Genomic DNA, 15,782 nt, shown 5'->3' with positions numbered 1-15,782 from the left:
ACGCAGGCAAACTCTCCGGCAAAGAGGAAAAATAAACAGCCCCGATATTTATCTCTCTGCTTCTATTCTTTGACCTCACATATTCATAAACGCTGGCGGCACATGAGAGACTCGACATCTTTTTATCAGGGCGCCCACAAGGTCATCGGATGTGACGTGAATCTACAGCGTGGGGCCGTCCTTGGAGTTTTCTTCTTGGCCTCGGACAGAAAGAAAATGAGCAGAGCCGTGACGCTCGCAGCCCTCGGCTCCCCTCGGCAGGATATTAAGGATGCCAGTCAAAGTGAGTCCACCCTCCTCTACACTAACCAGAGGCTACGTATAGATCAACCTCAAGGTGACAGAGAGCGAGCACTGGAGACTTTTCAAACCTGCATCTATCAGGCTTGATGTAGGCTACACACGCTGCAGGATGCTCAGCGTGTCTGGCCCGGCGCAGGATAACTGGCCCAGGGACGCAGCATCAAACCGTGTGTCAGATCCATGCACTGTGCACACTGCAGCCTCACTATTGATTATCTCTACACACAAACATACACAGAGAAAGTCTCCTAAGGGTGCCCTGTTATCTGTTGCACTGAGGGTGTGTTACTAATGGAGGCAGAGCCGCTGCATACATCACTGATATTAATTGCAATCATGAATTCTCTTGGACGCGAGGTAAGAGTGTGAAAGAGCCTGAAATTGAATGGCTCTATAGCTGATAGGGTTGCAGTGTGTGTGTGTGTGTGTGTGTGTGTGTGTGTGTGTGTGTGTGTGTGTGTGTGTGTGTGTGTGTGGTGGGGCTGGGGGCGGGGGGCAGTGTGTTAGAAAGGGGGCTGTCGAGGAACTGAAAACATTTGTCCCCTGAGATTAAAAGTCATCATTCTTTCCTCCATGCCCTCCCTCCCCCTTCTTGTGACCTACACCACTCACCCTGCCCCAGCACACACACACACACACACACACACACACACACACACACACACACAGAGCAGACACACAGTATCTCTCACTCTCATGCACACAGCATTTCAAAGAAGTCGGGAGTGAGCGCATGATGGACGTCACACTGTGCCAACATCCTGAGACACACACACACACACACACACACACATAATCCCAACACACACACAACCACCATTTGCATACAGATAATGGCGAGGGGACGGGACGGGCTGGGAAATTTTGGCAGCTCGGTTTCACAGCGCATAACGGTTTATCCACCTTTAAAGATCTCTGTCACTTCTCCCGGCTGAACGCTGTCCTGCCCTGACACTGGCACAGCAATTCCCACGAGGCGGCAATTATGTGGAGGTTGTAGCTGCACTGTCTGTTTGGGGGAGTGATACATTAATTTTCTCCATTTTTCTCCGGGGGTTGTGCTGGTGGAGGTGCAAGGCTACCCTCCTGATGTTGGGCCCCAAAAATAAATCATGCATTAATGCAGGAAATTGTGGTATTTGCATCTGCTTCTCCGTTTGCCTGTTTTTCAATTTCAAATGTAAAAAAGAAGGGAAAAAAACAGGAGATTCAAATGATAAATGATGATGAATAAATAAGAAATTACAGGCCATGTTCATTTTTATTTAATCTTTTACTTAGTAGGAGCTCCTTTACAGTTAAGAGTAATGTCTAACCCAAACTTTTTCACCATAGAGCGCCTCTATATAGAACTGCATTGTACTAACATTTGATCAGACTGCATCCATGTGAGAGGGTTTCGGATGATGATTTGTTAGAGTTGGGAAAGTGTTTGTATTATAGCAACAGCAGAAAGAGTGAGAAACCTCTGATCCAAACTGTCACTCTCCACTGCAAAATGTTAATCTCACCACGCCCTTCAACCTGATACCGACTCATAAAGCTTTTGTTTTCTTCAAGCATGAGAGAAAACCTACCAATGAAATCATTTGACTTTTCTCCAATGCAACCTGCGTCAAGGACCCCTGGAGGTCCCCGGACCCCACCTTTACCAATCGTCGGAGCAGACTGAATGGGGGTGGAGGGGTGGAGGGGTGGGGGTGCTACAAAATGAGAGAATCAGCTGCTCTGAATGAGCAGATGTGAGAGGCGCACGGTAGGAGCCAGATGCGCCGTGGTAATTAGCCGCGGATATATTAACGGGAATAACCGGATTATGAGGATTTAAGGAGGAGAACTCGCCAGAATACGGTGTTAGAAACGCCGCTGGGATTAAGTTGCGCGTCTTCGCCGCTCCGCTCGCCGTTATGGGGATAGACCGGCGGCGGAGAGCCTCGCTGGCTCTCACCTTGAACTTCCTCGCCCTGTTCCTCGCCGTGTCGGCTCTCACCACCAGCTACTGGTGCGAGGGCATGCGGAAAGTGGTGAAGCCGTTCTGCACCGGGCCGGTCACCACCAAGCAGTCGTTCTGCATCAGGTTCAACAGCTCCAACATCAACGACACCCGGCTGGTGCAGTACATCTGGGAGACCGGGGAGGATAAGTACCTGATGAGGAAGTTCCACACCGGCATCTGGTTCTCCTGCGAGCAGAACGTCAACATGACCGGTAAGTTTTAAAGAGGCACCGGCTGGTCGCGGGACCGTAGCGCAGCAGGACGCGCAGGGCGCACGGAGAGGTGCGTAACGGACAGGCGGGTCAGTCCGCTGAAGCCTGAATTAACGTCAAAATATCTGCTTTTAATATAGATTTGTCATCCAAATACCCTTTTGCTTTTATACAGGAAAAAAACAATATTTATTTGATAAATTGTTTTGGAAACCATATCTAAAAATAGCATCAAGAGGACATCCAGGACCAAATCTGATAGTTAGGTGACCCACTTTATCACATTAAATAATATCACCGTGCTTTGCTTTGTCCTCTGCACTGAATGTTTTGAATAAACAGTAAGTTTTTTTTTTTTTTTTTTTTTTTTTTTTTTGTGGCAAATGAATTAGATGCAGAGACTTTACCAAAGAATTTACTGACACCCTGCAGGTTTTTCTTTTTTTTTTTTTATTGTCATTGCAGTAAAAGCATAATGGGCCCTTTAGTTTTTACTTTGAGTTACTGCAGATCTTAGTACAGCATTAAAGTCTTTTCCAGTGCAGTGTTGATTTTTTTTTTCTACCATACTGCTCTCTGAGGAACAAAACCGCATTTGTTGTTGCTTATGAAAACCTTGCCACTGATTCATTTAGGGCCAGTTCCAGATAAGCCAGCCGAGACCTGCACGGTCCCTTAACTGTGGCTCTAGGAATATGTGGTATCTGTGTGTGTGTGGGTGTGTGTGTGTGTGTGTGTGTGTGTGTGTTTGTGTCACTAAACTACCATACCAGCATTTGTAGGCTACTGCTGACAGTGAAATCCACCGTAATTTTGGTCAGATAACTGTTGCAGTCTGGATTTGAACCAGGAGATTTAGACATGCTGGTGTGGAGATAGAGCCCTGTTACTGCAGAAATTCGGAGCAATCCCTCTCAGATTGGATCTCACAGTGATGTTAAAATAATGGTTTTAGCAGTGTCAGAGGAAAGTGCAATAGGCTACCAGTGATGGTTCCATGTAAGGAATATTGATGGCATACAGATGATGATGTCCTCGACTCACTTATCAGCATGTTGCAGATGTGGTCACTGTGTGTCAGTGAAATAAGTCTAATTTATCTCTTTCAGGTGAAAACTGCAGAAGTTTCCTATATGTTGCACCTTCCAATGAAAGAGGTAAGCATATGGATGCAGCGCTGTATTACACTACTGATACACAAGTAGGCATTCAGTGGCAAAATTGCAGTTTCAGCTCATGTTTCCAGTCACCGCTCATGCAGCAGTAGCAGCAGCAGGCAATGCAGTTCCACCCCAGAGGTGCAAAATGAACTCAGGTATTTGATAAACATGGAATAGCAAAGAATAATCCTAGAGATTAGATGTAAAGATGCGGTGATGGAAATATGTCACGCTCAGTGTTTGTATAATCCAGATTCAAAAGTGAGGCGTCCATGTGCGTCTTCTGACCAAATCACTTTCATTTCACGGAGCGGCTGAAAGGCTGGTCACAGCAAGGACGCAGCAACCTTTCCCGTGTAGGTCTGTCATCTTTTGGCCTCAAGTAGTTAACCTTGTGATCTTTAGAGCTGCTTTATGATTGGTCCAGGGTGGCCATTTTGACTGAAGTGGCCATTTTAGAGGGGTTTCAAGAGCAACTGTCCCCTTTTTATGTTACCTTGATAAATGCTTTGTACCTAAATCAATTGGTTTTCTGTTCCAGACAAGTTTTTGAGAATGTCTACAGTTACAGTCTTTAGGAGGAGCCGAATCTTTTCTTCCTTTCATCTTTATGCCTGAGCAGAATTTGAATCCACATCAGCAGGCTTGATGCTAATTTGCGGCTGCAAGTGAAATGTGTATATCATGCCGTGGTGAGATATCAGAGAGCATCTAGCATCCCTGTTCAGATAAATGAATCTAAATCTCCATCTGCCAACACCAGTGCAATGAAGTCAGAGTATCCTGGCAACACCTTTGACACCTACACGCAAATTAGACCATCGATCAGACAAACAGTCGGTCAGTCAATCGACAAGTCAATCCCTCCCATCGGCTGTCATCCTCTCTGTGAGCCCCTGCGCCCTAACCAGACGTCCTCCCGTGGCGTGACCTCCTTCTTGTCGCCGTGTCCTCCACGCCTGCCTCAGCCTCCCCACAAAAGACTCCCCTTCCCCTCCTGAAAAGACGAGGCACCGACCCTGAAACGAAATGACATCTTTTGTGAAACAGCAGCCAGGATGCAAGTGCGTTTAGAAAAGATGTGGCTCTGTTATCTCGGTGTGATTATGCACATCCAATTGAAAGTCCACCAGCAGTCGTGCCTGAGTGATACTGCTAGCTGAGGTGTGATAGGGACTTCTCAATAATTCTTTTTTTTTTTAGCTGCAATTTCATCCGCTGATGCAGCTCTATAGGGAAATAAACTGGTAAAAAGGTATAATATAATCAAAATATTGTGAGGAAAAACAGCTTAAGAAAGTAGTTTACTTAATTGCACTGATTATGAAGACTCTTTTTTTAATTTAATCTTTTTACTTTATCCTATTATTAAATTTAAATTAATGCATTTGTCATTGAAATATGGAATTCAGTGTAGAACAAGTAAAAATACTGTTTTTGGTGAAAAATGTGAATCTCTTCATTATTCATAGGCGATATTTTGGGTAACAGGCATATTACTTTGGTCAACCTTGTGATTAATTAAGCAGACAATAGCTACCTGCCCTTAGGGCGGCATATGCACTCACACTAAAGCTTGTATGCACACATGTTTTTTTTTGTTTTTTTTTTTTAAATCCACACATCTAGACCTTGCTATTTTCATGGCCAGTCATTCCACCCTGGAGGGTGATATACACGTCTAAGCCCAGGATGTTGTATGTCTCTTAGGAGGTCATGTATCCTTTCTCTGACAGTGAAGGTTAATGATATGGGTGAATGGGTCAGTGGTCCACCTTTCCCCGACTTACAACCCTCCCTTTTTCTCATGTCCCTATCCTTCCTCTCCATGCTCCCTCCCTCCCATTGCCCCTGCTTACCCATATTTTTTCTCAATTTCCCCTCCTCCTCTCTATCCTCCACCATCTTTGAGCTCTTTCCATCTTTCACTCAACTTCACACCCCCACATTTCATATATGCCTTTTCTCCCCCCACTGTCCTCATTTCCATTCCTTTGCCATTTGCGCTTCTCTCCATAGGAGTGCTATGGCTGTGCATTGTTGCAGAGTGCCTGTACATCCTCCTGCTGGCCACCGGGGGCATCCTCATGTCGATAGAGGTGTGCCACTTTGGCAGTGTCATCGACGGCCTAAAACTCAATGCCTTCGCTGCCATATTCACTGTCCTCTCAGGTAAGCTGCCTCTTTCAAGCTTCATGATGTTTGCTCTTAGTGGGGAAGGCTCTGGATACAAGCATCAATAACAGGACCATACCAGGAATTTTGCATGTTTAGCCTCATATCTACAAGATATATATAGGCTTCTTCACTTTTCTGCCAATCTTTTCCCCAAACAAGCAGTCATATTTTAGAACTCTGATATCATTTTTCCTCCCTTTTCTCCAGCCATTTGTTTCCATTCACTCCATTACGATATGAAAATGAACTTTCAGAGACTTCAAACTTTCCTCACACCAGAATTTCATCACTGTAATAAAGTCATCCACATCAGTTTTCCTAAAAACAGCAGCACTGTTGTAGTTTGATGACTTGAAATTGGGCGGAGTGAAACGGTCCCAGCGAAAATAGTCCCAGAGGAAATGTTTGCTTTACACAGCCAATTATCAGTTCTGTGGTTTATGAATGGTGACGAATTTGTTTCAACCAAACATTCATATTTGAAAGTGGAGGGATTTTGATTAGATGTTGTGAAATCTTTAGTATCTTTAGTGCATGACTTGCAAAATGGTTTGTTGGAATGTAAAATGTGGGGAAATTGTAGTAAATGAGCCAAACATTCAGAATCACAGTTATGGTCCTGTAAATGGCTGAACTGGAAATTTAGGAGTTGGTAAGTTTATCAGCCCGGCGTCTCAGTATCTGCTCAGTGATGTCTCCATGAAAACAGCCGAGTCCTTAGTTCTGTCTCCACGGTGGCGTTTTGCCAGCTTCACATTCAGGCCAGTTGCAGCCTAACAGCCCTTGAGAAGATTTCCAGCCAGTTTGCAGTCTGCCTCCCTCCCTCGGTGGAGGAATTAACAATGACCTTCTCTCTAATCCACTCTGTGAAAACGATCCGACCACCGCACTCCGGGCAATGAATCATCACTGAAAGATACTCTGCTCAACAGCAATGGCTTGGAGCATTTTACCGACTTGACAGGTCAGATCCAAGAAAGCCCTCAGATTCTTGGGGAAAGGAGTGCTTGCTGAAGGCTACTATAACCACATTAGAGGGAACTGACTCGCACTTCACCTTGTTGGACATCTTGGGGCCACAGTTTAAGTGTGTGCATCAATGTTTAAAGTGCAACTCATGATCCTCATTCGTTCTATTAGACACTTCAATCAAGAACCAGCTTGGGCCATGTTTTGCCTTCAGAGCAGCCTAAATCCGTTTAGGTCTGGACTCAGCAAGGTGCTGGAAACACTGCTGACTGAAGACAGCACTCGGTAGTTGCAGATTTCATGGTGGCACGTTCACACTTAGAACATCCTGTTCTATTTCATCCCAAAGGTTCCTACTGGGTTAATATTCAGAGACTTAGCTGAAGTCACTGTCATGTCTCTGAAACATCTTGAGTTGATGTTTCCATCTGTACCGGGTGGACTGTCACCATGCAGTGATGCACACAGATGGTAACAACATTAATGGATAGGTTTGGCATTTTTCAGCCCACGCTGGATTAAAATGTCATACATAGCACAACTTCCCTGCAAGCTTTCATTATGTGAAGCTCACCATTTTGCTGCTGCCGCGCTCCAAAACCATTATTAATGTCCTTCTTGAAAAAAAATATCTTTTTTGCTGGTGTTCCTTGTAGAGGAAAATTCAAAGTTTCTTCCTCTTATGAGCATTCATTCATTTAATTTGACACTGTGAACGCCATATTGTCACAGGTCAGAAATTTTCAAGATGAATTCAAGTGAACACTGTATTAGTTGGGTTAGGGCAGAATAGTGTGGATGTGTACAAGGCAATGTATTTTCATAAATGCTAGGTAAAACATATTAGAAAGCACTGTTTGCATCTTTGGAAGAACAGTTCCAACATGTATTTAGTGCAGTGCTGTAGAGTTTCCCATTTGCAGACGTTTAGCCTACACAGGGGCATACCAAGCAATTGTTTTTTATTACAAAATTTATTACGATATTAAATCAACAGGCTTGTGTCACTTTTATTTTCTGTATATTAAACCCAGAAGAGTATTAGGCAGACACCTTCTAAACAAAATTTATTTAATTTCTCTTTATTTCATTTTTGTGGGGAATTATTTTTTTTTTTTTTTTTTTTTTTTGAATTTTTATTTTTATTTTTGTCTCTTTTGTCAGTTTTTTGTGGTTATGTTATGAGAATTTACTTATAGTTCAATTTCAAATATTCTGTATATTCCTTGTAATTTTTTGCTACTTTTCCAGAAATTATTATTTAGTTAGTTAGTTACTTATTTATTCATTTATTCATTCAGTCATTTTCTGTTTTTATTTTAATTTTTTTTTTTTTTTTTTTTTTGTAACTTTCTACTGGTTTCTTGCAAAATTTTGGTCAATTCTTATTTTTGCTTATTTCTTATTGCATGCTAATTTGCTGATGACCCTCTCATCTGTTTTTGAAAGACGTCAAGTGAATTTGCTCCAGTTCCAAAGAGTTAAATGCTTGTGGAAGGTGTCTATTACAAAAAAAAAAAAAAAAAGATGCAAGACAAAGGATGAGGCAGGACGTCCAGCTCGTGACAGAGAGTGAACTATTTAGTAACTGGATGTACTCTTACAATATGAGCAATTTGTGGGTGGAATAAAGTGTGGGGGACAGAGGGGACAGACAGGGGACATACACCCCCTTTCCCTTGTGTCCGCTACGTCCCTGCATTTAAACTGTTTTCGAGGTCATACACGAGTGTCTGGCTGGATGTTGTTGAGGCTAGAAGCTGCAGCAGAGTGGTGAGTTTTACATCATTAAAGTTAGTAGTGAGATTGTGCCATATAGTTACAAATGTTAGATATCAATATTTTAATCTGGTCTTGGTTGGAAAATGGTGAACCTGCTCTTTAAGGTGTGTGCAGGGCTTCACTGGTACCAATGAAATACTTCATCACGACACCACCACCACCACCACCCGACTGTACCTTTGACACTGAGCATTCATGGACAAATCCATGGATTCATGTTGTTGACATCAAATTCTTGGTACCAAATAACCTTGACATCAGCATGTCCCGGCAGAAAACAGGATTTACAGAGCCGGGCAGTCTTTCTCCTCTCTTAAATCATCCTGTTCTGGTGATCTCATGCCCACAGGAGGCTCATCTTTTTGTTTTTAGCTGACGGGAGTAGAACCCAGCATGCTCCTGCTGCTCCTGCTCATCCACCTGAAGGCTCGATGAATTGTGCTGTGCTGCCTTTGCCCTGGCATCTCGCCCAGTCTAACGCTCCGTGGAACAGTAACTGGACCTCTGGACGCTGTCTGCATGCCGGAAAATTTGTGACTCACTGTCTGGACGTGCTGCTTGACGTAAAATGTGGATAAAGTGGAGTGGAGTTTTATTGTCATTTAATCATTGCTCATCGTGACTTTTTTTTTTTTATCTGAAATAATCGGGCTGAGTATGTCAAAGCTGGTCCCAGCATTTTGGCTTTTCAAGAACTTCCCAAGCTCTTTAATAGGCCCAGGCTTGTCTTATCACAAAGGGTTTAATCTGCTCATAAAATGTTTGAATTAAGCAAGGCAGTTTAAAGTTGTTCCTGTTTTTAATGGGTTGAATAGATTAGAGAGGGGTTCATCCTATTGTAACGAGCTCCAGAGGAACCATAGAGAGGACCAGAAAACCTTTATTAAAGCCATGCATCACTTTCGGTATGAAGAGGGTGGGCAGTGGGAGGGTCGGGACAGGACTGAATGGTGGAGGGGGTACATTCAGTTTTGTTGGGAATAAACTTCCTCTGTGGGCGATTAAGTTTACCATCTCTTTAAAAACAGCAGTTTCCTCGTCTCTTACTGACTCACTGTGTTGCAAGTCGCCTAAAGTGTGTTCAGCTTGAGAGAAAGTGAGATCTATTTTTTTACCAAACAAACTCATTTGAAGTGTGTGGGCTCAAAAAATTTGTAGGAGGCATGTTGTCCCGCTACTGGATTTCCACATATGTAACCATTACATGGACCCCGGACCATCTTTTGTCTCTTGAAAATCACAACTTTGGCCTTTGTTTGTTTGTTTGTTTGTTTGTTTGTTTATAGTATGTTTTATATTCATTCAATAGTTTAAGTAATTTGATATTTTTGGATCATTTTATGTACTTTTCTTTACCTTTTTATTCCTACCTTTGTCCTGTAGAATGTTACGCAAGACATTTCATTTTATTTTATTTTAAAACTGCATCTTCATACGCCAATATAGCAGTTTAAAACTATTTCTGAAAAGAAATAAAGGGACTTTTGTTTGAAATGTTTAGGTTTCAGACATTTAAATAAAACCTAGCCTGCCTGTGAGCTCATGGGTTTCAGATGGCTAAAGACAATGCAAGCGAAATGGATTAACATTTTGTAAACAACAGATTTATTATGCCATTAACTCTACAATTTTCAGTGACTACATTTGCATAAAATAGGCAATAAACAAGGAGCAGGATAGCTGATGCTTTTTTTTGCTACTAGATGCCACTTGGTAGTGTTGGGGTTGTGGTTTAGCACTAAAAATGACCCTGAATTCATATGTATTGACTTTCAGTGGAGTGATCTGACCTCTCGGTGAACACACTCTGCAAAATTTCCACATGAAAGAACACACCAAGACTTGAATCTAGGATTTGTTCTGTTCATCCCAACACAAAGCTTTCTTTGATTTGCATAACATTATGATAATATTGTGGTGGCATATCTTTAGGAAAAAAAAACATGAGTGTTGATTGGGATGAGGTGGGAATTTAGGTGTTTTGCGCAGAATCTGGTCCGCTCTTGTTCAGTCCAGGGATTTGGGGGCTTATGTAGTAATCGGATTGGTACACAGGCTGTTTTTCTTTATTCCTGCTCTGTTTTATGGGCGATGAAAGTCCAGCATGAGGAGATCCCTTGCTTCAGCTGTCAAAATTTGGCATGTAACTAAGCCATCTGGAAAAAAAAAAATTAGAGTGGCACAGAAAAAGAGAAATGAATGTAGAACGAACTGGACAAGAGCTAGGAGAGAGGCAGGGAGAAAAACTGTACGCAGAAAAAAGGACAGTGAGGAGCAGTGATTGGAGGCATGAAAGAGAAACAGCAAGTGAGAACAGGCCATTTTTGGTTAGCTAATCCACCGGCTCTGCTCTGTTCTTTACCCAGTGGAGCTCAGAGTTGGTCCTGAAGCATATGGCTTGTCTGAAGGGCTCTTTTCCCTTTTCCCTCTCTCCTCCCATGCACAGGTGGCTGATGTCATTACCTTAGGCCGATTTGTCCTTCTGCATTTTCCATAAAGTCAGTTGTTTCTCAAAGAGTAGCAGGTTGTAAACCATAGAGCTACAAAAATGATCCACCTTAACAAGCCATTTAGTCTCATAACCAGTCTAAAAATCTTGCACTCTTCAAACAAGGTAAAAAATCTGCCAGTGGGATGAGATAATCCCACTTGTTTCCAACGCTACCCAACTTGTCTGCAGACTGTTCTTGATCCTACAGGGCTGAAATGTCTTATTCTGCCTTGTTTTGACATATTTATACTTGTTCCTTGAAAAAAAATCTTTGAACAAGTGGAACTACTCCTTGAAAGCTGAGGACATTTGAGAAAAATAAGGCCTTAAATGTTTCTGAAAATGAAAGCATGATCTCGCTGACTTATAACACCAGAATTCATCTATATTACTCACCTGTCCTGACCTCTCAGCACCCAAGACTCAACACATCCTGAGCATATAAAAAAGTTGTGCAGAGCCGTTTTAAAATGGCTATGGCCAGGATTTCCTGACTTGATAAGATCATGAGTAAAACATGAGACCTCTGTGATGTTTACATTTGATCATGGCTTGAATCTGATGTTGAGGAGAAGGTGGGAGTGAATAATTCAAAAGTCATACCGACTTATATATGTGTATATTTATAGAGAGAGATACAAGATAGATAGATGTGGTTCCTGCAGATCATACATGGCCGTATCAACCTGGATCACACCAAGAGTATAATTCAAGTGTGCTGTGCTTTGTCTTTGGCCCAAGCCGTAGACCCTCCACTCCGACACGACATGCCTTTCCTCAGCTGAAGCTAATCCCTCTGTCCAGGGGTTAGAGGAACAGAAATCCATGCAGCCCACATCTGGCTGCTGTGTCTTTGTCAATATGTGTCTGGGTACACTCAGATAATGGAATCAGCCACAAAGGGATTGTTTTTTCCATTAAGAAGCTCACTTCTACCCTTGGTCTGACTCACAGGCGTGAGTTTCAGTCGGGTATGGCAGTGGCGTAGGTGGAGCACTCACCATGTCTTAGTGTGCAAGCTGCTCAGGATTCATCGTGCAGCTTTTCTCATTATGAAAAGGAGCATTCAGGGGCAATCCTGCCTAAGGATAGTTTGGTGACCTATATCTAATAATTTATCACATCAAATGATAATATCTTATTAGTCATTTGTTACTGCTGCAGTGTGTCTCCAGAAATTTAGTGGATATGAATCAGCTTGGATGTTTTGGTGAAAAAAATGGAATGAGATGCATCGACAAGACTATGAGGGTTCAGTGAACTGATGCCCCCTGCTCTGAACTGACAGTGTTTAAAGTTGTCAGGTGATCTTTCTGGCTTGTCATTCTCTTGTTTGTTTGTTTGTTTGTGTGTATTCAGTGATTATTTAGCTTTAGACAGATCTAGTTTTCCTGATTACTTGCTTTAATTTACTAAACAGCCTGATCATATGTGGTGAAGCATTGCCAGCAAAAAACTAAGGTTCACTGACACACAGTGGCTCTAAACCCTCACATAATGTTGTAACACTGACATCAAGTGGTGGAAACCGGGAACTGCAATCTGTTCTTCAATTTTCTTTGTTACAGCTCCTTTCCATAGTGGGAGGAGGAGGTCAATGTCCAGTAGGATGTTGTTCTCTCGCTAAGCTTCTCTGTATCAGTGAGCACTGTGTCCTTGTCTGCCTGTCAGGTTTGTTAGGTATGGTGGCCCACATGATGTACACCACGGCCTTTCAGCTGACTGTCAGTCTGGGTCCAGAGGACTGGAAACCGCAGACATGGGACTACAGCTGGTCATACATGTGAGTAAACATACAGAGTGTGATTCCACAAGCTGAAAATATAATCTACAAATAAATACAAAGGAGGACAGAATCTACCTCTTATTTTTTGGGGTTTATTTCATTTATTTTGTGCTCTACATTGTTTTTAGAACTTTATAATTTCTCTTTCCTTCAGCTTGGCATGGAGTTCCTTCACGGCCTGCATGGCGTCCTCAGTCACCACCATCAACCGCTACACCAAAACCATCCTGGAGTTCAAGCACAAGCGCAGGAACATCGAGAAGAACCTGAAGATCAAGCAGAAGCTGCTGGAGCTGGACTCTCCGGAGCAGGTCTGGGACATGTACATCAGCTCGGTTCCCAGCACGGCTGAGGAGTTGCTGGACCTGTCGTCCAACGGCCGCAAACTCTCCAACACCTCTGTCTTCCTGGACCTCAATGACCTGCCCGACCCACAGGGAGAGGAGTACTGCTGAAGTTGCTACGTGAAGCATTCTGAAACATCAATACATCATTGTCAAGTGAATCACGATATATATAAACAAGGCCATCGTTGAAAAGAGTTATTAGTCTTTATCTCTCACCATGCCAGCATTAGACAAAATTAAGACATTTCTTTGTTACCTCCTCTCGCAAAGAGGATGCTACCTCTTCATTTTTTCCCCTCCACTTTCACTGAAGATGATAAACATGTTGGACACGACTCTTCCCTAAGAGCTTCTTTGCTCCCATCATCTGTCGAAAACTCTTAAAGTTATAGCTCCTTTTCCTCTGAAAGTGCAGTACCATCCTCCACAGTTTCCCTGGTAGCACATAATGTACATGCAGTTTAAGGCCAATAGAGGCTGCCAGCCATATCAGCGATGGTCTTATTTGTTTAATTTGTTAATGATTTATTGATGTTAAAATGTGACACTTGACACTTTTAACCATTGTTCCAACAAGGGGTCTGGGGGTCAATCCCTTGCCACTGAATGTTGACTGTTCTTACCGCTGTGAGGAAAAAGAAGAGAGAAGCTGAGGATGGGACCAGACCTCCAAGCCAAAAGAGCACAGGTTTCTACCCCGACTCCTCACCACAAAACCCTGAGCCAAATAGCAAGGGGGGCCCTGACCTCTCTGTGTGCCCCCATTCCTCTCAACCCACCTGCCTCAGTCCCCTCATGCTCCAGCATATTCAGTATTCAAAGCTGGCAGACTCAAGTGACTCTCAAGGCTTTTGGCTTGCTACCCATTTGCTGTGGATTTTGTTCTTTGAGGAGAATTGTACAAAGCTGTTAAAGCTGAGTGTCCCTGACTTTACTTGAGTGTGTGTGAGGGCGCCAGTTTGAGTATGTGAAATATTTTGCCTTTTAGAAATTATTCAGTATAGCATCAGAAAGGGGAGATTTTCTCCCCCCTTGATCATTCCGTTACGCTTACCAGAAATCCACCAATTGACCAAGATCGAACTCCTGGACTGATTATGAATATTGTGCACTGCCAGCCAACCAACATGTGAACCAGATAGCACTGAGTAGCTTAACATGCACCTCATCAAGTTGTTATCCCAGTAATTAAGCAGATTTGCAGTGTTCACAGAGTTTTCCCTCACACTCCCCACTGAACACACAAAGTGTTTTTTAGGAGATCAGCTTTCTATCACTGGAGAGAGATGATGGGTAAAAAGGAGGTTGCTAATAACAGAGGATCGATGTGAGGATTGATGTTTTACCCGCAGAGGAATAAAGAGTGTAGATGTGTTGAATATGAGGGGTACATGGGTGGAGGACGCCTAGGCCATGCTGAGTGCCTTTGATTACAGCAGCATGCCTCTGATCAAACAGCATGCTCTGTGCTCACAACATTTTAATGAGGGGAATGCTACTTCTCTGACTAATAATGCTCCAGAGGATCCGTGTAGCTGTCTGTGCAAACTGCCAAATCTCATCAGTGAGAGGAGCGCGCCTCTTTTGAAGCTTTCTAAGTAACTTTTACTTGATAAGGGGCAAAGTGCTGTGGGTACTTTTCTCAGTCAGTGTACCTTACTTCAAGTCAGGTGCTTCATGTTGAATTATATCAGAGCATAGAAGAAAACTATAGTGACAGAGTGACAGAGATAAGGGTAGTTGCTTATTTAGAAGTATTTTCAAGTGCATTTGAAAATGTATAACGTATATTTGTGTACTTTATTTATTTGTTCAATTCAAAGTGAAACGTAATGTAGACCATTTTAACAGTTTGCTTTACTCTAGTTAAGTTTTAAGTTCTTTTTTTCCTTTATTCTGGGTTACAGTAAATATAAGTAAAGCATGGATTGTTGTGTCCTTATGTGTATGTCATAGACTTATTTGTAGAGGCACTTTTTGTGTAGTGTTTTTTGTTATATTTATGTGTGTAATTATGTACAACCAAGCAGATATTAATATGAATAAAATTATGAATTTCTAAGAGAATATATTATTTAAAGCTGACTAAGGAGGTTATATCATAATAAAAACAAAAAGTTGTTTTTATACTAAAGTTATTGCTGGTCAATTTTTTTTTTTCTTCCTATCACTCGGAACAGGTTCTCTTGTTGTCCATAAGAGGGCGCTAGTGTTTTACATTTACAGAGACGCTGCTCTCACATTATGTCCTCCCAGCAAATTTTGACTAATTTCAAAGTGTTTGATGTGGTAATAATATTTAATCTAATTGTGTGTGTACATGTACACACACTGTATTTGAAAAGTTTCAACAAAGGTGTAATCTGATCATACTCAGTGATTCAGACCCTCAGAATAATCAAATGTAATTGTAATGTAATTAAATCAATTTCAGCTGCATTTTTAGAAAGAAACAGATCTATATAAAACAGCATCATGCATCTTATCAACACCAGTCTGTTGGTGCTGATCCAGAGACATTTTGTAACTTCTGTAATTCACATTCGCAAGGCAGCACA

The 15,782-nt window shown here is 42.3% G+C and overlaps 1 protein-coding gene across 1 annotated transcript; it reads left to right on the top strand.

The window, feature by feature from the left end:
• Positions 1–2,131: 2,131 nt before the first annotated feature.
• Positions 2,132–15,309, top strand: gsg1l2b (gsg1-like 2b). The gene is made up of 5 exons (XM_030077413.1): positions 2,132–2,511; positions 3,621–3,668; positions 5,691–5,843; positions 12,763–12,874; positions 13,032–15,309. The coding sequence occupies exons 1-5, from the start codon at positions 2,211–2,213 to the stop codon at positions 13,330–13,332; spliced, it is 915 nt and encodes a 304-aa protein (XP_029933273.1). The 5' UTR covers positions 2,132–2,210; the 3' UTR covers positions 13,333–15,309.
• The last annotated feature ends 473 nt before the right edge of the window (positions 15,310–15,782 follow it).

Source organism: Myripristis murdjan, chromosome 19 (assembly GCF_902150065.1).
Source record: "Myripristis murdjan chromosome 19, fMyrMur1.1, whole genome shotgun sequence".
Classification (NCBI taxonomy): Eukaryota; Metazoa; Chordata; class Actinopteri; order Holocentriformes; family Holocentridae; genus Myripristis; species Myripristis murdjan.
This window is presented reverse-complemented; position numbering and strand designations above follow the sequence as displayed.